The sequence below is a fragment of the Manis javanica genome, chromosome 17, assembly GCF_040802235.1.
Source record: "Manis javanica isolate MJ-LG chromosome 17, MJ_LKY, whole genome shotgun sequence".
NCBI classification, from domain to species: domain Eukaryota; kingdom Metazoa; phylum Chordata; class Mammalia; order Pholidota; family Manidae; genus Manis; species Manis javanica.
Window position 1 is genome coordinate 37,469,575 of NC_133172.1, and position 26,275 is coordinate 37,495,849.

At 51.5% G+C, this 26,275-nt stretch overlaps 1 protein-coding gene across 3 annotated transcripts in view; it reads left to right on the forward strand.

Annotated features, from left to right (window-relative positions):
- Positions 1–26,275, forward strand: part of GNAO1 (G protein subunit alpha o1) — a 164,003-nt gene that overhangs the window by 114,642 nt on the left and 23,086 nt on the right. For all 3 annotated transcript variants that reach the window (XM_017679047.3, XM_073226505.1, XM_073226506.1), the window contains exon 4: positions 24,652–24,812. In XM_017679047.3, the coding sequence (XP_017534536.1) occupies positions 24,652–24,812 (161 nt within the window). The remainder of the gene's footprint in view (positions 1–24,651; positions 24,813–26,275) is intronic.

A 26,275-nucleotide genomic window follows, 5' to 3' on the forward strand; every position in this document is an offset into this window, starting at 1 on the left:
CTCCACTTTTCTGCAGTTCGTGGTCTTTCTCCAGTTTTCATTTGCAGTATTGGCCTTCCCCGCTACCCAAAAGCAGAGTGTTCCTGTGAAACCTTTCATAAGCAGGAATGGCATATAGTGAAGAAGCAATTACCATTAATTTATATGGAAATTTTTTTGAGCATTCCCAGCCCTGAAAATTACCTCTCTTAGGCTTTCCTGAAACCTTAGGACACATCTTCTAACAAATAGTAAAGAAACTATTATTTATAAAATAATAAATCGAGATAAAGCAGATGCCCCTACAGCTCAAGGCTCTGGCCGCTCCTGCGCAGATGCTGAGCGTGGTTCCCGGGGAAGGAGCTGGGCGGGGCCGCTCCCTGGGCTCAGGGAACCGTCTGCCTCCGTGAAGGCTCACTGCACAGCAGACGCTAGATGCTATCCTCACTTTCGTTTCTAAAAGCAAAAACTCTTTTGGGATGTCTTTTGGTTAGCGTAAACAGGTACTAACGCAGGTCTTTCATAAGAGCAGAGTGGCATTACATAAACTTTTAAAAAGGAGATACCTGTATTCCAAGCCAGACAACTTCTGAGGAGGAATATTAGCGGTTTGAATTTTAGATGATAAAACAAATCCCTTCAGCTCGCAAACAGCCCTATGCCGTGCATGACTCAGATTCAGAATCTCAGCACCCATCTCAGACTGGCCGAGGGCTGGTGAGCTGGCCTGCCTCTGCATGTCCATTTCAGTGTATGTGGAGACTTTCTAACCCACCATTAGTCAGAAACCTTGAAAGAGAACCGGAGACCTTCTGGGTGTGATTCAGTGGTATTAATGCAGGGTCCCTGGTGGCGCACACTTTGGGACACTCCTTCAGCCGTGCAGGGCCAGGCAGCCAGCAGAGTTTCTAGGCAGGGAAATGAGTGACAAGCTGAGTGAGGAAGGGGCTGGGGCTGCCTGGTGAGGGGCTACTGAACACTTGAGTGGGGACAGTGCTGGCCAAGCCCACCCAGATTCCCTCAGCATGTCTCCCACCCCCTCGAATATAGCCCCTTGCATGGGAGAGAGCCCAGAAAGTGCTGGCTGAATTAAGTGGAGGGGAGAACCCCCAACAGACCTCAGGACGTGTCTTCCCCAAGACCCCTCACAGAGTGTTTTCAGTCTCCAGAGCCAGGGCCAGCCAACCCCACACTGCTAGAGGATTGGGGTGTCTGCAGACCTACCAGTTAGCCTTGGGTCATTCCCCACCTTATGCTGGAGATAAAAATAACTACAAGGAGGGAAATGTCCTAGAGAAATTACCTTGAAATTTGGGAAAACATGAAGCCTCCATTTAATTAAGATGACATTTAAAAAGGGGGGGGGGGGTATGGGGAGGCCTGAGTGGCATTTTAAATTGCAAGCTGATTGTACAGCCTCTCTAATTTTGGTTCTGAGAAAAGTTTCCAATTGGAACAGAAGACCTGACTTCAAAGGCACCGCCTACCCACTGGCCAGGCAAAGGGGGTGAGAATAGCAGCATGGGGCCTCTGGGCACAATGTGGCTGGGACTCCAGCAGAGACCTGGGGGCCGCAGGGGGCCGCAGCACTCAAGTGCCTACTGTGCTTTTTGTAGGATTGGTGGAGCCAGCTGCTCCCTGGAGGAGAGCTCACAGAGGCGGTGGGCTTGTCCTTGCAGACTGAGGCTTCATCCAGTCCAGGCCATTTTGGGGGCACTCAACAGACAGGGCTCCGGCCTAAGCTGTCCGCAGGCATCCCCTCATCCCAGTCTCCCCCGGGGCTGTAGAATAGACCTGGTTCTAGTGTAACAGAGCCCAGCACCCTCTGGGAGAGGGAGCTCTCCCTCCAGGGGACTTCTCACTACCAGCCTTTAAGGCCCTCCAGGTGGGGAAGGTGGATCCTCCCAGGATCCCAGGAGAGAGAGGTACCCCCATCCCTTTCAACTTGGAGGGTGGTGGATGAGCTTCCAAGATGGAGGTACTGTGGCCAGCTGGCCCAGGGAGACACCCAAGGCCCAAAATACTGCTCTCCAGCTTTCTGGACAAAGCAGCCCCAGGTGTGTGAGGAGGCAGCTGCCCCCAGATGCTTCTGTGTGTCCCTCCTTGGTCCACCCTGGGTCACCTCACAAGGACTGCTTAACTAGACAGACTTCCCTGTTGCTGTTACCATTACTCATACTGCCAACATTGATTGGCACATGCGCGCCCTGATCTAAGCATCTCACAGTTCAGATAGCACATTGACCCAGACCCTGGATTCTCCACAAGGAGAATATGGCATGCCGAACACCACTGTTGATAGTTGAGGAAACTAAGTCACAATGAGTTGAAATGACTTGTCTACATTTTGGGAGGCCAAATCTGTGGTTTTTCCACAAATCACATGTTGACTCATGACTGTACTTTGCACTTGGTTCTACTGAACTTTCCCCCCACCCACCTGGCTCCTGACACCTGTCCCCCAAGGTTTCTGACCCATTCCATCCATCTGCTTTCCATCTCACTCTCTCAGCAAAGGTCTTTACTCAATTTCTCCATACGAAGGGAGCCAGGACGGTGAGGTGGCTGATGAGCGTGGGGTAACAGATGGAATGAGTTCTAGTAGCGGTGGGCAAGGTGGCCATTGTTCCATCGCATGGGGGGCCATCAAGGGCTTCCCTGTCCTGTGCTTAAATGCTCTCAGCAGTAGATGAAAAGGACAGAGCATGGAGCCTGGTCTGGACCCCTGCTGCATCCATGCAGAAGCAACCAGGGGTGGTCTTGGAGGGGAAGGGCTGGGTCAGAACTCAGACCTTCTGTGGGCAAATGACAGTTCGTGGGAATCAGTTGGCTGCAGGGACAGAGGAAAGGAAGAAAGTGAAGCCAGCCTCGGGTTTCCAGCTTGTGTGCTGGGAAACAGAGACTTGCCATTGGAAAACGATCGTGTTCCCCAGACTGAAGCAGGCCTTGCTGGGGGCATACAGATCACCTGGCAAATCATACGAGCCAACATCTTTTATTTGAGTAGTATTATGTATTTTAGTGTGTATTAGAAAAACTAGCACACAGATTTTTGATTTCATGACATGATTGTTTAGGATACACTAGTTATTTTAAATTAGTCCATTTAATATCTTTTCTTACTATTAAGTAAGTATCGGTGATTGTTTACTGGCATGGCAGAAATTGCAAGACTGAGGTGGCCGGGAAGGCGGTATTGGAGACTGTGGGATGGGAACCAGGAGGAGGGGAGGAGGGCATTGACTGGAAACCAGTGAGTCAGAGGTCAGGTGGGGTCACTCAGCAGCCCCTGCGTGGAGGAGGATCTGATGACATGCCACCAAGGGAGAAGGTGACTCGAGAAAGCAGGAAAGGGTTTGAGGACTAGCCCTCGGGAGCTTAAACATTGGGTTGAGAGGCCCCCCAAGGGAGACAGAAGAGGACTCGCAGTGGACCGAGATGACCCAGGAAAGAGCACATAGCGCACAGTGCAGGAAGCACCATCCGCAAGGCCTGGCACCCAGAGAGGAGAGGAGATGTGAGCAGACGGCAGGCTGGGGACAGGAAGGGCACTGGGAGCCCCGGCAGAGGTGGGGAGGGAGGACGGGACAAAGGAAGTGGGGGAGGACAGTGGCTTGAAAGGAAGCAGGGGCAGAGGAAGGATTTAGGATGGGAGGCCAGGGTATAAATAGTAGGTGGAAGCGAGAGGGAGAGAGAAGGCCCCAGAGAAGGAGCAAGACAGGGATGCAGGGCGGGTGAGGATGAAGCAGTGGAGTCAGGTCTAGGCACTTTGCCCCACCTTTTCAGCCCATCAAACTGACGTGGATGAAGCACACAGCGACTCTCCTTTTGGAGGTCTTACTGACGTCCATTTGGTGGCCAGTGGGGCCTTAGAGGCTTAGGGGGAAGAAGTTCTGGATTTGGTTTTGGTGGCTCCCAGGAATGGCTGTTCTGGCCACCCCAGGCAGGCAGAGGAGTCACACAGCCCCTGCATGGGGGTCGACGCACTGCCCTGGAGGGTGAGCACCCACTTAGCCACCTGGCTGCTGAGGACAGGTGGGCAGGGCGAGGGTCCCTCCCTCCTTCCTTCTGTCCTCCCTGCTGGCCTTGGGATTGGGCACTCACCTTCCCACTCCCCTCTAAGAGGACACTGGCAGCTAGGAGACCAGAAGTCTCCGTGACAGCAAAGCTCCTTAGCAGGCCAGAGCCCCTGCTTCCCCTGCTTCTGTGTCCAGGCAATCTGTGGTGAAAGCGTTTCAAGAGAGACGCGGTCTCAGGCTGCCTGGCAGGGGTGGGGAGCCATGGGGGGAGTCACTGTCGCCTTGCCCCGCCCCACACACCAAGGCAAGAAAGGCAGAGGCGCCCCTCCCTTCCCGTGAGGAGGCCCACGCTCCTTGGAGCTGGAGCCACCAGGGAGCCCACTCCTTCCTGAAGCCAACACCAGGGAACAAGGAGGGAGGCGAGGCCAAAGAAGGAGCCAGGAGGTCCAGGGCCCCGGAAAGGCGGAGCCCATTCCATGCCCCCAGCCCTTGCTGCCCACCTGCAAACGGCACACACTCCTGGTACATCAGGGTGGTTTTCCAGGCTTCACAGAGCCCAAAGCCGAGGCGCCACTGGTGGAAGGAGGCTCAGGACCATGCACAGTGGGGCAGTGAAGTGGGCTGCTCCCGACCCCACCGCCAAGGGCCAGAGCTGGACTCACTGCTCCTGGGTACGTTTCTTCTGCTCCCGGAGGGCACACTGAGGACATCTGGCCGTGTGCCTGCCTCATGCTGCCCACTGGGGGGCAGGGCTCCCCAAGTGGGAATAGGGGGCACATTTTAGCTAATGTGATGGGTGAACATGGTGATTTCTAGATTTCTATCTTAGTAGTTATTAACTTATTTTAATGCATATGAGAAATATGTAATGATTAATTTATCAAATATCCTTCTGCAGATAGTATTGTTAGTGATACTAAATGTCCTCCCTCTTAAAATAAGTTGAAGTAAAGTCTTAAGAAAAATATTAGTCTAAATTATAATACAGGAGGTATACAAAAACAGCAGAATTTTATTGTCATTTATTGAGCACCTATTATATTCCATGCATTGTTCTGTGGATACAGTGTGAACAAAAATTATGCCAGTGGCAGGCATGTGAGCGACCACGGCTTAGGAAACACTGCCATGGGACATGACCTTCTCATTTATTTCAGCACAGAAGATTCTTTGATATTCCAGAAAACGTACCTCTACCCTTCACCAGCTGCAATCTTACCGAGAGGGAATATATTGCTTATTGAAGCAATATAAGAGGGACAGTACTATGTTCACCATGTAAGAACTTATTCACTATGTAAGAACTTGTTCATCATGTAAGAACTTGTTCATTATGCTTCAGAAGATTGGAGACTGTTGAGAATTAGGCTTGGGGTTGATTAATGATTGTGCATTGAGTCCCCTATACAGAATTTTATTGTTGTTAACAACCATTTGATCAATAAATATGAGAGATGCCCTCTCAAAAAAAAAAAAGAAAGAGGGACAGTACTAGATGGTCCATAATCTAGAAACCATATGTCACACGGGGAACAAAAACCAGGAGTGGAAGAATACTAACACTAACAGGACCTGTCAGTGAGGGTACCACTAGCTGCTACAACAAAACACCCCAAGTGTTTCATGGTTCAGATGCAACAGAAAGTTGTTTCTTGGCTCAACTAACAGTCTAGGGCAGGTGGGCAGCTCTCTGTACATGGCGATTCATGGACCAGCTCCTTCCATCTTATGGCATCCCCACCCCCACCCAACCCCCCACCCCAAGGACTTTGTCATCATCTGCATTTGGGGGCATGTTTGCATCTTAAGCTCCTAAGATGTAAGTATCCACCCTCCATGGACCGCAGCTCAGTTACCAGGCAGATTGTGGCCTATGGAAGTGTTCCTAAGCCTGGGGCCAGGAGAGAGCTAAAACCCAGCCCACCTTCCCCTTGCCGGCCCTGCAGCCCAGAGGAAAGAACTCCTTCTTAGGAACTCCAGTGAAGGTGCTGTGTGGGCTGGCTTCTGCCCTGGCCAGGACTGGGGAGGGAAGGGCATGGAAACGGGGAGAGGGGAGACAGGGACAAGGACAGCAAATGTGCCTTGGAGGGGAAAAAACCCAAGCCCAGGCAGCACCAAGAGGCCTTCTTTGTGGCCCTGCAGTTTCAGAGAGTGAGGGCCAGCCTAGGTGAGGGCACCCCCCGCCCTAACCGGGCCGGGGGTCCCCCTGCTGACTTCTCACCTGCTGAGCCTTGTGCAGCAGTCCTCCACAGAAGGCAGAGTTAGGCCTCAGGCACTACCCAGCAGAGCAGCTGAGCACCCTCTCGTGCACATGGTCGGCCAGTGGCAGTGGCAGGGAGGTGAGGGCGGCAGGGGCGAGTGGAGAAGGGAAGCCATGCACCGTGAGCCCAGGTCTCAGAGAAGGCCACTGAGATGGCAGCACCAGGTTGGAGCAGCCCGCATAGGCCTGAGCACAACCTAGCCATCCGGGGCAGCTCTCCCTGCTCCCTCCCTGCTGACATAGCATGAGAGACAGGCCCCCAGAGCCTTTGCTCAGCCCCAAGCCTCCCCAACCCTATGCTCCTCTCTCATGCCAGGTGCTGGGAGTCGGGGGCACTGGCATCCAGCCTGGTCCCCTGCGCCTTCCACCTCCAGCTCTGCCCAGGCGGCCCCACTGGGACCTCTCTGCCTGGCCCACAGGTGCACATCCATGGGCCCCACTCTGCCTTACCCATGTTTTGGTTAATGGGAGCATTAGTCACCCTTGCTTTTCACACCTCTCATCATTCCATGTGCCTCATGGAAACACTGCCAGCATCAACACACTAGCTCTGGGTCCCAGGGTGGGCTGCAGTCAGGCCCCCTGGGAGCTCTGCTCCCTTAGCAGCAGGGCTGAGGAGAGGTGATGGCAGCCAGAGAGCACCCCAGGGGCCAGCTTCCCAGACCTTGTCCCCGAGGAGAGACCAGAAGACCAGGCTCCGGGCCCACCATGGCCCCACAGGGGCTTGTTGGGTGACCTTGGGTAAGGCCCCACCTCCTTCACCCAGGCCTCAGTTTTCCCCTCAAATGAGGTAGAAGGTGGTGCAGCATGGTCACTAGAGTGTAAGCTCTGGAGCCAGACAGCGGGAGTTCAAATCCCAGGTCTCCCACTTATGAGCAGAGCCACCTTGGGCCAGTCTCATCACCCATCTGAGTTTTGGTTTCTCTGATTATATCATCCTTGTGAACATTAAATTAAATAATGCCCATGGGACGTACTCTAACACTACTGCTATTATCTCTTACTAGTCCTTGACAGAATTCTGAGCAGGTAGTATGTCTGTCTCTGTGTATATGTGTCATGTTTGTGTATCTGTGTTGCCAGTTCCAGGGCTCACAGTAGACACTCGGGAGGCCAGAGCCCAGGCTTGCTGGGCCTCTGGGCTTGTTCGCCTGACCTACCCTGGCCCTTGACCCCAGAGGTCCCTCCTCAACTCCACCCTTGCAGCCTTTCTTACCACCACTAGCCTTTAGCAAAAACTCATTGACTTAGAGGTGTTGGCTGTAAAGTCCCATCTCTCAGCCCATGAGAAGGTCTGCAGTGAATCAATCATGCCTCAGCAGGTGGAGGCCTCATCAGCTGGCCCCTACATGTGCTGTCCTGGGGGCCCCCAAATCGCGACACGTGCCACCAGTCTGCAAAGTGAGATGATGTCAGTGGTGTCACCAACACGGATTCCCATCAGACAGTGATTCTTCCTCTCTTTCAGCCTGGGTACCTCAGGAAGAAAGTCCCAGGCTGGTGCTAGTACCTCTTTCCCACCTCTGAACTATCCCCATTGTTAAGGAGAGGGAAGAGCCTCAGGCTGAGAGCCTTCAGCAGGCAGCAGGATCCTGCTGGACTTTCACATCAGTGTCATTGTAGCTATTTAAAATATTTCCTGCAGGTTTCCCACTTACCCTAAGGACATGAAGTTTATAAAATACAAAGATGTATCCAGGAAAAGTGATACTCATCAGGTAGAATAGGAGTTTGGTAGAAGTTATAATGGTGTTAGAGGATATGTTTGGGAAAGAATGATCTGGTCTAGTAATTCTCAAACTTTAATTTCAGGACCGCACATTCTCAGAAATTATTGAGGACGCCAATAAAAATGTTTTTGTGTAGGTTTTAATCTATCAATTTTCACTGCATTAGAAATTAAAACCAAAATTTTAAATAATTTTAAATAAAATTTAAATATATCTAATATTTTGAATAATGTTTTAAATATTTTAAAACAAAATTTATATAAAACATTGGGTTTATTATAGTTATTTACTATAAAATATAAATATATAAGTATATAGTATATGCTTACATATACTGTATAATATAAATAACATTTTTATGAAAAATTACTCTATTTTCTAAAAATATTTTAGTAAGAAGAATGTCATAGTTTTACATTTTTGCAAATCTCTTTAATGTCTGGCTTAATAGAAGACAATTCTGTTCTCATATGTGCTTCTACATTCAGTCTGTTGTGATCTGTTGTTTTAGCTAAAGTATATGAATTAAATTTGGCTCCACACAAATACATAGTTGAAAAAGAAAGAACTATTTTACTCACCCTTTCAGTTAATTCTTCCTTGAAACTCACCAAAACTGACAAGTGGTAGTTTCTGAATGAATGGATAGTTACAATCTTAAACTATGTCAGTGATCCTTTCCTGTTCTGTTATATTAAAATCCACTGTTCTCTTCAGCAAATGGTGCTGGAACAACTGGACATCCACATGCAGAAAATGAATCTACACACAGACCTTATTCACAAAACCTATATTCACAAGACCTATATTCACAAAAATTAATTCAAAGTGGATCTTAGACCTACATATAAAATGTATAAGGATAAAATTCCTAGACAATCATACAGGAGGAAACCTGGATGCCCTTGGGTGTGATGATGACTCTTTAGATGCAACACCAAAGGCACAATCCAGAAAAGAAATAGTTGGCAAACTACACTTCATAAAACCTAAAAACTGCTCTGTGAAAGACACAGCAGGAGAATAAGAACCAGACAAGCCATAGACTAGGACAAAATATTTGTGAAAAACATGTTCAGTAAGGCACCATTATCAAAAATATACAAAGAATCCCTAAAATTCAACAATAAGAAAACAACCCAATTTAAAAATGGGCATAAAACCTGAACAGACACTTCACCAAAGATAATATTCAGGTGGCAGATAAGTATATGAAAGATGCTCCAAAAGCAATGAGATACCACTATACACTTATTAGAATGGCCAAAATCTAGAACATTGACACCACCAAATGCGGACAAGGACATGGCACAACAGCAACTCGCAAACATTGCTGGTAAGAATCCAAAATGGTACAGCCACTATGGAAGACAGTTGGCAGTTTCCAACAAAATTAAACATACTCCTGCAATATGAGTCAGCAACCATTCTCTTTTATATTTACCCAAAAGACATGAAAACCTATGTCTAAACAAAAACCTACACATGAGTGTTTATAGCAGCTTTATTCACAATTGCCAAAACATGGAAGCAACCAAGATGTCCTTCAGTAGGTGAATGGATAAGTAAACCATGATACAAACACACAATGGAATATTACTTGGCACCAGAAAGAAAAGGGTTATGAAGCCATGGAAAGACCTGGAGGAAACTTAAGTACATGTTATGAAGTGAATTGAAAGAAGCCAATCTGTGAAGGTTACATGATGTAGGATTCCAACTATATGATATTCTGGAAAAGGCAAAACTAGGGAGGACACAGTAAAAAGATCTGTGGTTGCCTGGCAAGGAATGGGGGAGAGGTGACTTGGCAGAACAGAGGATTTTTAGTGTAGTGAAAATGCCCTATGTGATATACCCTAGTGATGGATGGATGTCCAAACCCATAGAATGTACAACACCAAGAGTGAAACTTAAGGTTAACTGTAGACTTGGGTGATTATAACATGTCGTGTAGGGTCATCCTTGGTAACAAAATGTTCCACTCATGATGATGTAGATAACAGAGGAGGCTATATGTGGGTGAGGGCAGGGGTTTTATGAGAAATGTCGATCTTCCTCTAAATTTTGCTATAAACCTAAAACTGTTCTTAAAATAGTCTTTTTTTAAAAATCCATTGTTCTACTTTGCACTTTGAATTGGTCTCTTACACATGCATGATTTCTTTTTATTAAAGTATCATTGATATACAATCTTATGATGGTTTCACATACACAGAACAGTGGTTCAATCTTCACCCATATTATCAAGACCTCACTCCCTCCATTGCAGTCCCTGTCTATCAATGTAGTAAGATGTCACAGAGTAATTAATTCTATTCTCTGTGCTGTACTTTCTTCCCTGTGACCTACCTATATTGTGCTGTCTTTTCTCCATTGTATATTCATGGCTCCTTTTATCATATATTAATTGACCATATATGTGTGGGTTTATATCTGGGCTCTCCCATCTGTTCCATTAATCTATGGGTCTGTTCTTGTGCCAGTACCAGATTGTTTTGATTACTGTGGCGTTGTAGTAGAGCTTGAAGTCAGGGAGTGTAATCCCACACGCTTTGTCCTCCTTTTTCAGTATTGCTTTGGCTATTCAGGATCTTTTGTGTTTCCATATGAATTTTAGAACTATTTGTTCTAGTTCATTGAAGAATGCTGTTGGTATTTTGAGGGGACTGCATTGAATCTGTAGATTGCTTTAGGGAGGATGGCCATTTTGACAATACTCATTCTTCCTAGCCATGAGCACAGGATGGATTTCCATTTATTGGTGTCTTTAATTTCTCTCACGAGTGTCTTGTGGTTTTCAGAGTAAAGATCTTTCACCTCCTTGCTTAGGTCTATTTGTAGATATTTTATTCTTTTTGATCACATGCCTGATTTGACATAATTTTAGTCATTTGGAAATACTGGTTCAGAATCATGCAGATCTTCCAAATGTTGACACATTTCAACATACAGTATCAAAAACTCAAATTTGTTAACACCAACACCCATCTCATCAGAAAAACATTTAGGTTTTGGGAAACCATAAAGCTTATGGTGAGAAAGTTCCAAAATTTTCCGTGAAAGCTGGAATTTTTTTATTTTGGTAACAAATAATGGTAACTATTTTCCTTAAAGTGATAGGCTCTCTTTGTTCCTTTTTTGCAAATGTCTTCCAAAGACCAGCTCTGGCTACCATTGTTTGTCATGCATTCTTTTAAGTAAAGGTGGTATTCCATGAAAAAGGGACTGTTTCAGCAGGCAGCTCAGTCTTTACAAATGCCTTTGCTCCAGACCCTTCAGATTGCTGAAGTGTTTTATGCATCCTTCCCATTTTACCACACAGACTATGAAAAAGACATATGCTTAGTAGATTTTTTTTTTATTCATAATTTTGGCTTCTTCATCAAGGTCATTCTTAAGTACAGCCAACGTTTGTTTTACTGTGAATGCTTGATGGCAAAGAATATAATGGCAACTAGTACAGTTTAATACCACTGCTTCCTGCTAAGGGGCCAATCTTAACTGCTATTGCTTTTGTACCATCGGTGTAAGCGTTGAGACTGTTAGAAAAGCAAATAACATCTTAATATTGTTACAAAGCAGTTTTGATCTTGCAGACCCCCTGAAAGGGCCTCGGAGACCCCAGGGGTACGCAGACCACTCTTTTAGAACTCTTGACCTAGCCAACCTGTTCCATGTGCATTTGAGGACACTGAGCTCTGAGAAGAGATGAGACTTGCGAAGGGTCCCAGAGCCAGTCAGAGGCAGAGCATGCACTGAAGCCCAAGTCTTCTGACACCTGATCCCCCTCCATGCCATGTCCCTGAGATCCTGGATGCAGGGTGACATGCTCCTTTGTGAATAAAACAGTATCCAATCCCTGTAATGGATGGTGTGGGAACCGCTGTCCCCAGGGAGGGGCCAAGGAGACAAGAAAGGGTATCAGTGAATAAGCTGAGGAGAGGCACAAGCCTGTCCCCTCCCCAAAGCCCCCTGCTGCATGTGGAGTGTTCCAGCTTCCATCTTTTCTCTTCCATGATTGTTTTGCTAATATCTCCCAACCGAGGCGGTTCTAATTAAACTATTCACCAGCGTCACCCCATGTTCTGAAGAGATGAGGTTGGCCATTATCACTTGCCTTTTCCTTTGACTGAGCTCTGTGTGGGTAATTTCATTCTGCCCTTGTTCATTTCTTAGAAATTCAGCCTCCAAATTTAGCCCTTTTCTCCTATCTTAGAACACTGAGCTCAGGAGAAGGAGGCAGAGCATGAGGGCATCGCAGATTTCAGAACTTCTGGCCCATTCTCCTTAAAGTTTATTTTTGACTGAATAGTTCCTGCTGGGGGTTCAGCTGTACACCGCACCCTTGTCTAGGAGGAACACCCAGGAGGTATGGACTGGCAGGTCTGGACCCACCAAAGGGAGAAGGTGCCAAGAGAAAGTGGAGCCACATAAGGTTGTCTCAAAGAGGGTGACACCTGGAGTTTTGGACAGGCACTCATCCCCACTCCATCCTTGGGGATCTCAGGTGATCAGAAGCCTCAGTGATATAAATACACCACTGCCCCTGCGAGCCCCAAACAGCCTCTGTCCTGCAACCCCATCTCGGCCAGGCACCCACATAGGAGAGTCCTTTGCCCTCTGGCAGGCCACCACTGGCTGGGGTCCCGGCCCCCTCCAGAGCCCCTCCCCTCAACTCCACCATGGCATCAGCGCCCCCTGCATGGAAGCTGTGGGCTGACTGCTGTCCTCCATCTGCCAATCTCCCTGCTTGGCCCTGGCACTGGATGCCCTGCCAGGGTGGTTTTAGGAGACACACACAAAATGAAGCGGCTGCCTCTGAGAAGTGCAAAGCTGAGGAGGGGCTGAGTGCCCTGAGGAGGGCTGGGAGCCTGGGAAGCCCAGGAAGAGAGGGAACGTCCTGGGCCCCACACTCAGGGAACCCTGGCATTTGCACTCTGAGGCTGCATTTTCCTGTCAGAGCTGCCCCCAGTGGGACCCAGGCTGCCCCCGCAGGAGGTACACAGCTGCGCAGGGCAGAAGCCTGGCTGAGATGCAGTTTGTGTGGGAGCCCCGTGGGCTGTCAGGGCAGACAGCGTGGCTGTTCTTAGCTCATTGTCTAAGGGTTGCATGGACCTCCAATTCCCACATTGTCCTCAGGCCCTAACGATGGCCGGAGGGGCACCTGATGCCCTCCAGGACCTGTTGCTACCTGGCGAGGCCTTCAGCTGTGCCTAGGCCCTCCGTCCTTCCTCCTCAAATTCCCTCCTCGGGGAACACCAGTCTTTGGACTGTGCCCTGCATTATGGGCACAGCTGACCCCTGACTGCTGGTCTCCCATATATACCTCTCTCTCACCACCTACCCACACGTGAGTGTCTCCTTAAGGCCCAGCCCGACTCAGCAGCTGCCTCCTTGCAGAAGCCCTCCTGACTCTATAGTTTAGTTGATGTATCTGATGCCCTGACTGAACTGCAGGCTTGCGCAGGGCAGGGTGCAGATCCTGCTGGCTGTCGTATCCCCAGCACCCAGCCCTACGATCCGTACAGAGAGCCTCTCAGGCAGCCTGTGGTGAAGGAACATTTACCGGTCTAGCACTGCCTCCTGCTGCCTGACTGAGGCCAGGGCCAGGGATGGGGACCCACATCAGGTGCAGGGGCTGGCAGATGGTATCTGAGTGGAAAGGATAGGTGCCAAATGCTGGAACCAGTGACAGGGCCTCAGAGGACCCAGACCACAGTCACCCCTTGATCCCTGGCTCTTGAAAATACATAGTAAGCCAGCAGAAATAGCTGTTTCCAAACAACTGGAAGGTCCAGGGGTTTTGAGGCTGAAAAGGGTGTGATCCTTCAGAAAACTCAAGCCTTCTCCACTTCCACTGGAGGCCGCCTGGGCCCAGAGGTTCACAGAGGGGCTTAGGACAAATCCCTGAAGAATCCAGAAAGTTTTGACTATCTTCTGAACCCAGCTGGAGATCTTAGGAGGGCGTTCCTTCACAAGGCCAAGGCCCCCTGACAAAGGAAGGACCGTAGGACAGAGGAAAAGTCAAGGGGACAGTCCGCCCCTGGTGTGTTCAGGGCACCAGTAACGGGGCTTCAGGAATTATGTTCCCTTTATGCCAAACATGAAAGTTACTAAGGCCAAGAGCCCACTCATATGTGGGTGTATAATGGATAAATGAATAAATGGGTGGATGAATAGGTGGGCGGCTAGATCAAAGACAAATGAAAGGAATGGGTGCACCAGTGATTAATTATGGGATAGATGCTGTGGAAGGATACAGGAGTAGGTGAGTGTGGAAATGAGTGGATGGATGAAAAGGGCAGCTGATGGGTAGCTGATGTCATGGATGGGTGGATGGCTAAGTGGGTGAATGCATGATTTCTAGGTAGGCAGGCTAGGTAAGTAAGGCAGGACATGTGGACGGGTGGCTGGAGAAGGGATGGCACACTTGTAAGGAGGCAAAATTGGGAAGAGCACCAAATCCCTGGTTCTGTAGGGTCTTTCCAGGGAGCGGGAAGGTTCCCTCCCCTCAGGCAAGTGGTAGGCCTGTGAGGCCCCCAGTTCCCCTCCCCGGATTCCCCAGACCTTGTGAAATGACAGCATGCTGTAGATACAGGCCTTGCTGAGACTCCCCAAGCCCAAGAGAAGACAGCTCCAAGCATGCCGGGCCCTGAGCCACCGAAAGCCTCAAGTGCCCCAGGTGGTACCATTAACCAAAACACCACACAAATGTCTAAAATGCCCCTGGGGGGAAACCACTTTACTGAGAGTCACAGTGAGGGAGCCATCTGCCGGCCCAGGGCCAGGACAGCCAGAGGGGTAGGGAGTGGGTCCTCTTCCCACCACTGCCCCTCAAGGTTCTGAGGCCCCCCTGCGGAGAGTAAGGAGGCCTCTGCCCCAGGTGTGAGGGAGAATGTGACTGCCTCCCTGCCTCCGGTGCGCAGGCCTGGGTGGGACGGGCGTGGCAGTTACCAAGTGCCCGGTATGCCCACCCAACCCCCCATTCTCCGCCTGCTGGAACCGCAGTGCGCAGGCCGAGCCTCCAGCAGCTGGGGTCTCTGACCCTTGAGCAGCAAGGTCGACAGCCCACTGCTCAGGGCGCTGCTCCCATCCCGTTGGCCTGTGCGCGCTTGCCCCCTGGTGGGAGCCGGGACAACTGCAGTGTCCGTGCTGGGCGCGGTCGGATAGAGGCTTTTCCCTGTAACTAGAGGACACGCGCGTGTGCGCGAGCACGCGCGTGTGTGTCTGTGTACCACACACTCACACTTCACTTGGCCTAGATGATTAGAGAGGGAGGAAAACTCTGAAAAATCCAAAGCAACTCCTCAAATGTAAGGGGTTATTACTATAATTACTATGATTATTGTTATCAAGATTATCATGCTTGCCTGAAGAGTCTTGTACAAAAGCAGGCTTATTTTATGTCAGCTTGTTTGTGTCTGAGGGACTTCATCTTTGCTTATAATAGCTAACGTTTTCAGGACTCTTTATCTCGCAAAGCTGTGTCACATCCTTGGTGGTTTCATCTGCACAATAGGGACAAATGAAGAACAGAAGCTCAGAGAGGTCAGTGGTCTGCCCAGGGCAACACAGCAAGAAAGCCACAGAGCCAGGGTTTGAGTCTGGGTCACCTGACTGAAAATTCCTTATCACTTCCCCACCATATTCTTGGGAAGGAAAAGACTGTTACATTGTGGCTCCAAGCCTTTTTGCTGCTGAGGTTTATTCAAAAGTCCACTTTGCCCTAAAGAGAAGGGAAGAGTTTTGAAGACCCACTTGTGAAAAGTGCATTGAGCTGCCCCAGTTCCACGTGATGAACACCCCTGGCACTGCCAAGGCCCCGGCAGTGTGTGGTATGTGAACGGACTGCCTCAGCCAGCTGATGCCAGCTTCCCTTGCTCACCACGCACCACCTGCTCAGGCTGCAGTGTGGTGCGGCAGTCAGGCACCAGCCACATCTCAGGAGAATGACAAGGGCATGCCTGGCCTGCAGGTGGGAGCTGGGTGGACAGGGGGCAAGGCCCTAAATGGGTCCTAGGAGCCCACACCCTCCTCATAATGCAGGGCCAGCTGGCTGAGAGCAGATAGCATTCTGTAAGTAGATTCCCTCACCCCTGCACACCAACAGCCAGTCGCACTGATTGTCATCTGGATCTCAGGTGCTTCCCAAGCACATGCATGGCCAGTCCCAAGAAGCATGTGTACTTGTTGCAGGAGGGCCCTGGCCACTGTAAGGGAACCCTGTGTACTGTGACTTCAGGGGCATTGTTACTACCACCAACACCTGGGTACCCTGCTCCTCAGCAATGGCCTGACACAGCCTACTTCCAGGAGGCACCCTGCACTGGGCTGCCCACCGAGTCCTGGAGATGTTCCCCTGGGCCCTGTCTCCACATGCCCCTTCCTCTCTCTGCCCTCCCCTTTCTCCAGCACTCATCGCTACAGTGCACGAGTTTCCCAAGGGGAGTGTCCAGAGGTGCATTTCCAGTAGTACCTCACCTCCACCTAGAGTAGCTTCAGGCTATTTATATGTCAGCAGTAGGAGTAAGATACCATTGAACCAGAAAAGTTGTGCTGGCTACAATGAAAAAAAAAAGTTAATGCTGTTTTTAAATCATTGATGTGGAAAAAAGAATCCTGCTGGTATCTTTGAAAAGCCACAACCTCTTCAGGGTCTCCTGTGCTGAAACCATAAGAATAGCATCTGCGGTCCACATTCAGAAATGCGTGATTCTGGCCATGCCCCAAAATGCCCCGTCCCTCCAGCACTCCCCTCTCCCCACCCCCACCCATCCTCACTGCGGGCAACATTTGGCCTTCTCGGCTCTCTGGCCCCTGGGCAGCTCAGGCGGTGGGCACCCCTGCCTTCATCCCTGAGCTCATGCGCCGTCAGCTCACATGACAGCACTGTGAAGAAGACGGTGGTGCTGTCATCCTGTTTCTTGGGTGAGGACCCTGAGCCTCAGAAAGATTAAAACCCTGCTCCAGCTGGCAGGCTAGCCCAAAGCCCAGGTCTGGGGCCTCCAAGTCCGTGGCTGAGCTCCCGGATGGCTGCATGGAGCAGGACTGGGAGCCCAAGGAGGGAGCCACCGAAGGGGAACACCAGAGGAGGCTCCTCAGAGGCACTGGGGTGGCATGGGAGCAGAACGTCACAGCAGGGGCAGTCCCAGCAGCCAGAGGATTGGTGGCAGGAAGGCTCTGTAAGTGCCACGCCCGTCCCACCCAGGCCTGTGCACCGGAGGCAGGGTGGCAGTCACCTTCTCCCTCACACCCGGGGCAGAGGCCTCCCTGCTCTCTGCAGCCAGGCTTGAAAACCCTGGGGGGCAATGGTGGTAAGAGGGGCCCACTCCCTACCGCTCTGGCTGTCCTGGCCCTGGGCTGGCCAATGGCTCCCTCACTGTGACTCTCAGTGAAGTGGTTTTCCCCCAGGGGCATTTTAGACATTTGTGTGGTGTCTTGGTTAATGATACTAATTGGGGCAATTCATGTTAAGTGGCCTGGGGCCTGGCATGTGCTGGTGGGTGACAGCCACACAAGGAAGAATGCCCATGCCTTGCTCAACTGTACAGGGAAGGCAGACGCACATCTCAGTGACCAGCCTCATTCACCTCCGTACAGAACAGTCTACAAAACCCCAGCAAACTGCTTCTAATGTCCAGCATGTCACCAGTGCCCACCACATATCTAGAGCCACACACACAGAAGACAGTACAGCATGTGGGCACTGCACCAAGGGCAGGGTCCAGTTGGTAAGAGAGGAGGGTCTCAGATGCGAGAGGAACTGTGTGGGCCACAGTAATGGGAAGGGTCTTCCTGGAGTAGGTGGACCTGGTGTTGGTCTCAGCAGAGCCGGAGGTATAATAGTCAGGACCGTTCAAGGTGCAAATGCCAGAATAAAGCAACTAAACAAAAACATCCTCAGCTGGAATAAGTCAGGGGATTGATTGACTGAAGTAACTGGAAGGCCAGAGGTATATATGGCTGCAGGCATGGCTGGATCCAGGTGTTGATGTGTTACTGCGACACAGGTATCTCCCTCTCAGCTCTGCTTTCCTTGGCAATGGCTCCACATTCAGGTTGGCCCTCCATTTGAGAGTCCCCTTTCCTAAACCTTCCTATAATGTCCTGGGCTGGTGGGACAGTGGGGCTAGTTGTCGGTCTAATTTGACAAATCCACCCCAAACTGCTCACTGAGGCCAGCGGGATGGATTGCTCAGGCCCAAACCATGTGTCCACTGGCCCAAACTGCTCAGACTAAGTTGGGGAAGGGTGCCTTCCTTCAGAGAAGCTGGGACTCTGGTGCCAGAGAACAGGCAATGGAAGGCATGGCCATGGGGAGGGAGCTTCCAGCAGAAAAGGATGAAAGCAGGGGCTTCGCTGCCACCTCGGGCTGGTCACCGCCATCTCCTGTGGCACTGCCTGGGTGGGGGCACAGGGCAGGCTCTTTACTGGTCAGCCTCAGCATTCCCCGCTGAGTGAAATTGCACAGACAGACCGGCCCTGGTGAGTTGGCCCCAGGCACATGCGTATGGCTTGTCGTACCACATATCACCCAGACAGCTGGGCATGCTCTCACCAGCAAGAGCAGGCAGCACCATGGGGGCTGCAGCAGAGGAAACGGTGCTGGAAAATGACCCCTGCCGCTGTCTCCTCCTGGGAGACCTAGCAGGAAGGTCAGGCTCAGTGTGAGCCGCATCCCCCAGGACCCCGAAGGCAGGCAGACAAGGGGACAAGGGCCTCCTCTGCCTCTATTAATTGCTTGTTAAGCTTGGCACCCACAGGGCTGGGCCCACCTAGCACCCTCCACAGTCCTACAGGCAAATTGGCAAGTCCCCTCCCTCCCACCAAGCCTGACCTTTCCTTTTTACCCGTTTGCTCTTTCCCCGTGGCTCAGGGGGCCAGGCTGGACACCAGTGAGTCCTCCGCTCCGGCCTGAGGTGGCCAGGCCTTGTCTGAGAAGGAAGCCCGGGGCTGCTTTTGCAGCACAGTGGAGAGAGTTATTCTTGGGTCCAGGATCCCCTCCTTACTAGCTGTGTGATCTTGAGCAAATCACCTCACTTCTGAGCCTGTCTCCCCATCTGTTAAGCATGATGGGTACCTGGTGGAGTTGCTGTAATGACTAAATTAGACACAACTATTGTTGAGCTCAACAAGGTGAGAGGAGCTAGTGATAGGGTGGTGTGAGAAATCGGGGCTGTGCCTGATACTAAAATGCCAGGGATCCACAGACTCCAGGAAGGGACTAGTGGTTACCAAAGAGAAGGGATTTGGGCAGGTGGGTAGGGAAGGAGGGAGAAGGGGATTAAGAGGTATTAACGATTAGCACACATAACGTAGGAGAGGGGCACAGGGAAGGCAGTATAGCACAGAGAAGACAAGTAGTGACTCTACAGCATCTTACCACACAGATGGACAGTGACTGTAATGGGGGCGGGGAGACTTGATAATATGGGTGACTGTTGAAACCACCATGTTGTTCATGTGAGGCCTTCATAAGATTGTATATCAATGATACCTTAATTAAAAAATAAGACATAATAAAAGCCAGGGATCCATTCATCTCACAAACTTGGCTACACACCAGGTATGTACAAAGTGCTACGTGAGAGTCGGATACTGTGAAAAATCAGGACACTAGTCCTGCCCTGAGGAGCAGGAACGTACAACATAAGCTGTGACGTGTGTGGTTGGTGCCTGGGGGTACCAAGGAGGGCTTCCCTGTGGAAGTGACATTTGAGATGGGGGAAAGCCAGGGAAAGGATGATCTGGGCACAGAGCACCCTGAGGTGAGATGGACCTTGCTTCCTTGAGGAGCAGAAAGAAGGGCTAGGTGTTTGGTGCCCCATGAGAGGGGAAAGGCAGGAGGAGATTAGGTCAGAGAAGTAGGCAGGGACTTTGGAGGCCAAGGTCAGGGGTTTGGAAATTTGAAATGATGGGAAGCGATTGAAAGAGTTTTAAAAGGGACAGTTATTGTACCCATTAGGATTAGCTGTGACTGTGAATATCTGAAACCTGGAAAATAATGGCATATATTAGATAGAAGTTTACTTTAAATGTAAAAATAAAAGTCCAGATGGTATGGAGTTTCCACACAGTTGTCAAGGACCTAGGTTGTTTTCACCATCCTTAAGGTATAGACCTTGTCTTCATGATCCATGTTGACTGCTGGAGCTCCAGCCATCATATCCGAGTTTCAGCTCCAAGGAGGAAGAAGTGAGAGAAAAAGGATACACCTTCGCTTTAAGGTGTTTTCCATATCCTGAGGACCTCAATACACTTTGGTAATTGGATAGAACTTGTCATGTGGTCACACTTAGCTGCAAGCAAAATTAGGGAAATGCAGTCTTGTTGTTGGATGGCCATGTGCCCCATTCTTTTTTTAAGGGAAAAGGGAAAAATTGATGTTAGGAGGAAACTTAACGGTCTCCTGCTGGCCATTGTGTGGGGAACACACCTGAGAAAAGCAAGGGAGCAGGGAGCCCTCAGGAGGGAATGATAGGAAAAAGATGGTGGTGGCTTGGACTAGGACATGTGCAAGAAGAGATGGAGGAAGTGGACTGACTGAAAACAAATTTGAAAGAAAAACCAACAGGATGCCAGACATTGGAGGGCCCCTGACCCCTGGGCTGTGCACTGGAGGATTCCCAGGAAATGAACTAGTCCAGCCCATCCCCAAGCTGTGCAGTGCATCCCACTGGACTGGGATTCACCAAATCCCTGGGTGTACTTGGGGAACCAGGCATAGGAGTACAAAGAGGCTCTGTGGAGCTCGTGGTTTCTAACTCACACTCTCGTTGCAGCCTGGTCATGCGGCATGCTGGGTCTCCAGAGCGCTCAGATTAGAGTGTGCCCGACCAGCAGTAAGGCCTGCCTCACCCGGCATGCCCACACTCGGTCCTGACTCCCTTCTCACAGGCATGGCAGAAACCACAGACTGAAGATGGGGCCCAAAGGAGGAAATTTGGGTAGCTCTGGCCAGGTTCACCAGCCACACTCCACAGATGGGGCACCACGCTGAGAGCAGGGAAAGGACAGATGCTTCCCAAGGCCACCCAGGCAACTAGGAGCAGCCAACCCATAAGCCTGTTTGAGGCCCCAGGTGGAGGCATGCCCCCTCCTTACCCACCCTGCCTCCCAGAGCCACTGCCCACCCAGGCACCCATCGCCCAGGCCCAAGGGAGAGCATTCCAGATTCGTGGGGCAGGGGAGGGTCAGATGCTGAAGAAACTCATCTCTTCATTAGCTTAGAACCTGGGAGGCCAGGCTCTCTTGGTGGGCAGCCCTCCGTGTTAGCAGAGGGTGACTAGGGAATCAAGGCTGGGGCCCTCAGAACACTGGCCTTAAGGAGATGGAGCTGGGCTGGCACACAGGTTTGACCTACTAGCCTCCTGGCCAGATGTAGCTTCCGTCCCAAAGGAGATGCCAGAAATCTCCCGTCTGCCTGCTCTAGCAGACAGGCTCTGACATCTAAATAGCTACTAAGCTAGGCTGCTCAATTCTGGAAACATGTCCACAGAAGACTTTCGCCCCACATACCTTTTATACAGAGTCTTTTGTCAGCCACAAAGCTTCCAGGTGCTGACCTCCATTCCTTTGTGTCTCTCCACCCCAAGGGACACCTGCAGGTTTCCAGCCTGTCTGCTCCCTTCCTGAGCCAGGTGCCATGGGCTAGGTAGTCTGTCTGTCCTCTGGCTTCACTGGAGGACTTAGGGGTTAAAAGGGCTTGGGAGCAGAGTCGCCATCCAGTAATAATTATGCCCATGAATGAAAAGCCCCAATTCTGGAGGGCAGGCCTGTGAGGTCAGGGAGGTGGGGGGCCTGGCCTGGTGCACCCATCCCAGCCCCCACCAGGGCTCAGTCTCACCTTGGGCTCCAGCCCATGCATGCTGAAACAGGGCAAGGCGGCTGGAAGAGGGGTCCGGGAAGTGCTGGCACCAACTTCCCAGCCAGGTGGACCCACTGGGCTCCCTGGACCTGCCTCCTCCAGCGCCGTGTGTCTTGTCTGGGGCCTGGTGTGTGAGTCCCGTCCACAGAGAGGGTGTGGGGTCCTGAAAGCTGTGGCACTTTCCTGCTGCTTCCTGGTATCTTCGTTCTTAGGGGCTTCTAAGGGTAGGACAAGGGTCTTGGGGATACCACTGACTCTGAGGGCACATCTCTTAAGTTCACCCTTCTAAAAAAATCCCAAGGAAAGAACACAGCCCAGCATGAGTCACATGTGCACCAGCCCCTCATTCCCTTCGTGCCTTAGCTTCCCCCACTGCCTTCCCCCACTGACCTGGACTGGAAGCTGGTCTGGGCCTGGAGGGACTGTGGGCTTCTGGGCACGAGGGGTCCAGTACACTCCCCTGCCCACTCCTTGCCTGGCCCTGCACCACCAAGCATACCTCCCCTGTCACTGGGATGCCCCCCAGCACCCAGCAGCCAGAGCACATGCTGAGTGCGGTACCTGGGCTGGGTGGCAGCCACAAGGCAGGGCCGTTCTTCCAGGCCCACTGGAGTATTGCAGGCCAGGGATGCCTCTCCTTGCTTTTGGGTCAGGACAGTGGTCTGAGCAAGGCCCTGTCACCCAGAGAGAAGTGTGAAGACTCGGCAGACAGGGCTTGCCTGGGGCCTGGCCGCAGATGGGTGTCCTGGTTTGGGTTCTAAATACCAAGACAAGGATTTGGGTGGAACCCGGAGTTCATTCCGGAGGTCATTTCAGAAGGCACCAGGGAGAGGGGACGTGACACGGGGGAGGGTGAGAAAGAATAAAGGGATAAAGGACGGTGATGGATGGGCTCCAGTTTCAGGCAGCTGGGGCTCAGGGCTCCTGGCAGTCCTCTGAGAGACTGGCAGACACATCATAGAGCCACCTTCCTGGAAGGGCAAGGAAGCCGGGGTACTTGCCTACCGCCTGTCTGTCCTGTGCACAACTCCCAGGCCAAGCAGCCTGCTCTGCACCCCCAGGGGCACAGCTTTCCTTAGGCAGAGGCAGGAAGCCAGTCTATCTGAGGAACCCTCTGAAGGCAGCCTGGAGGGCAGGCCCCAGCATACAAACGGGGCCCCACAGCAGCACCTGCGTCACCCCTGTTCCAACCGTTAAAGCAACGACCCTCTCACAGATGAAACCAGACCTTTCTGGTTAGTGCGTGTCAGCCTTGGTGCGGCCCTTTGTTGGGCGTCGCTGGCCATCAAAGCTGCTCTGGCTGGCGCCTGCTCTCAGCACTGTGGGTCTGACCACAGACACTGGCTTTGCAGTCCGAGGCTCCTGATCTTGGCTCCCAGCTCTGATGCTGCCTGTGACTGTAGGTGAGGGCCCTCCTCTCTCCGGCCCTCAGCTCCCTGACCTGTAAAGTGAGGATTGTAGCACAGAGTGCTCTGTACGCGTTAGGGCCGTGGCGGCACGGTTCAGCAGTCACTGGAAACAGCAGCCATTTCTTTTCATGGGGCAGTGCTGGCTGGGGATCCGAGACCCAGGGTGGGCTCCGCTCTGCTCTGTGCGTCCCGCATCCCCTTCCTGGGGCGTATGGGAGCGCCTGATCATGTTCATGGTGACGGTCCCACGGCCACACTCAGGTCAAGCTCAGAGGAAATACATTCTGCCTCTGGGGGAGGAACTGCAAAGATCCAGGGCCAAGGCCTGGTAATGCAGTCTTCCACCGCTCTCTCCTGAGTTGCTTGTGAAAGTCTAAGGAAATAGTGTGTGTGCATGGGAACGTCCTTTGTAAACTGCACGTGCTGTGAGTGTGCACAAGGTGCTGGTGCTGGTGAGGTCCTCTGACTTCTCCGAGAGCCTCTGACTCTTCAAAAACCACTCCCTTCTCGGGTTTGGTGTTATATCTGTTTGATTGCAGTCTTTGAAGGTGGTGACCCTGTTTGGTATCCAGGATGATGTGCCTTTAGTGAATCACCCTCCTCAGACTAGGGAGCACGGGAAGGAGGCCGAGGCGGGGCAAGCTCCGCACTTCATTATCCCCCACCCTTACCCCTGGCTAGTTTGACCAGGTTGGGTCCTCCACTGCCCCAGGGAAACAGGCCACAGGTCAAGGGCAAATAAGTAACTAATTAATAAAATTAAAATTTGCCTTTGGGCCATCCAAGGGCTCATGCTCCTGAGATTCACTGTTGATATGAGGCATTTTCACCACATGCACCAATGAATAGACAGCCTCTTCACTTCCCCACCAGCCAAGGGACATCTCCACTGGACCCAGTCCCTCAGCTGACTGGAATTCCCAAGTGACCAACAGGCCCCTCTCCCTGATCTAGCCCAGTTCCAGGGCCTTGGCTTTGCCTGGGTAAGAAGTATACAAAATTACAGTATTAGCCAAGAGCATTAACTCCCGCCTCCCCACACGAATACTATGCAAAAATCCCTGTTTCCAAAACAGATGAAGGCAGAGCTGCTCCGGTTAAAGCTGGGGCACAGAAGAACCCTGTCCACAAAAAACCCTAGGGCTGCATGGACAGGGTCAGAAACTACTGCTTTAGAAGGTCCATGCGTGGGATTAGCGGGGCCTGCATGTGCTCATCCCCAGGGCCCTAATGTGTGTGCACAGGCATGGGGGTGTGAAGCCCATGGCCTGCTTCTCCTGACCTGGCTTAGGCCTGAGCTCTTGTCCTGGCGCCCCAGCAGGTGTCTTCCAGGGGCTTCTGTCCCCACTGAGGTCTCAAAGCCACCATCCATCTCTCCTCCCAGGCTGACGCCAAGATGGTGTGTGACGTGGTAAGTCGGATGGAGGATACTGAGCCCTTCTCTCCAGAGCTGCTTTCCGCCATGATGCGACTCTGGGGTGACTCAGGAATCCAGGAGTGCTTCAACAGGTCTCGGGAGTATCAGCTCAATGACTCTGCCAAATAGTGAGTATCCCAGGCAGGAGGGCAGCTGCCAGGGTCGGGGAATGGGCGGGGGTGGCAGCGGGCACTGGAGTTGCTTTGAGGTGTTCTCCTGCCTCTAGGGTGAGGAAGAGGCCAGGGAGGAGGAAGGCAACTAGAGCCAGCGCAGCAGGGCTCCCAGAGGGCCGGCCCGCCACCTGCTTGCTCCAGAGAGGGCCTGGTGCCCCAGACAGAAGGTTTTCAGTGTACCAGTCTTTTTTGTCCTGGAGAACCCCTGACTCCAGCAAGTGCAAATTGAGAACCATATAGGCAGAAAATAACTTACATGGTGCAATTTTGCTTTATGTTAGAGAAAATAATAAACTTTTGATTCCACTTTCTTTAAAGAATATGGAATCCATCCAATAAATATAATAAATAATCAGCATATCCTTTAATATTGTTTTATAACTAAATAAGGGTCAGAAAAGGAGAAATAAGAAGAGGGGAAGGAAGGGAAGAAGACGGAACAAAGCAGCAGTAATTGCTCCACGAAAGCAGAGAGGCCTGGAGGGGGAGGAGAGGGGAGAGCGCTGGTGGGGTCCCCCCTGCACAGCAGGGTCACGGGACTGCCCCCGAACTGTGTCACCCCAGGCCTAGGGTTGAGTGCACTTGGCCCCCTGGGAATGGTCTGCGTCGTCAGGGGCATGCCCTCTACCCTGGAGACATTAGGATCGCACCAGCTTTCAGGAAACTCACCCTACTTTTGCAGTCTTGTGCCCAGGTTTTTAGCAGGACCCATTAGGGGAATGCTGCTGTTTCAGGACACATGTGCTCCGACGCTGATCAGAGTCAGCCATCCTCACCACTGCTTCTCAGCCAGGGCCACTTTGCCCCTAAGAGACATTTTGCAATGTCTGGAGACATTTTTGCTGTCCTGACTAGGTGTTCCTGACACTTAGAGGATAGAGGGTAGAGCTGCTGCTGTACACCGTGCAGTGCACAGGACAGCTCTCCATGACAAAGGATTATTTGGCCCAAAATGTTAGCAGTGCAGAGATTAAGAAACCCTGGTCTAAGCGAGGGTGCTGGAGCAGAGGGTGAGGCCAGGAAAACAGCCAACTCACTACTGGGTACTGGGACATTTCCTTTTGCCATGGTGACAGCTGACAAACTAAAGACTTGAGTAGGGCCAGAGCATCTTCTCATTTCTGCACAGCTAGATTGTCCATGGGGCAAGTGCTTAGGTCCAGTGAGTCCCAGGTGATAGTGACCAGGCTCTAGGCCCTGCTGAGCCCGGGTACACTTGGTGGGCAGGAGCGTGAGCCCAGATGTTCCCATCCACAGATCCTGCACACACACAATCACAGATTTCCACTCAGGCCTTCCTCCTGAGCCATTCAGGCCAGGAGGGAGTCCCCCGTCCTCGCCTCCCTCCCTCTCCTTGCTGGGCCTAAGTCCAGGGACTTCCCACTCCCCACTACCCTCAGAAGCATCACACTGTGCCC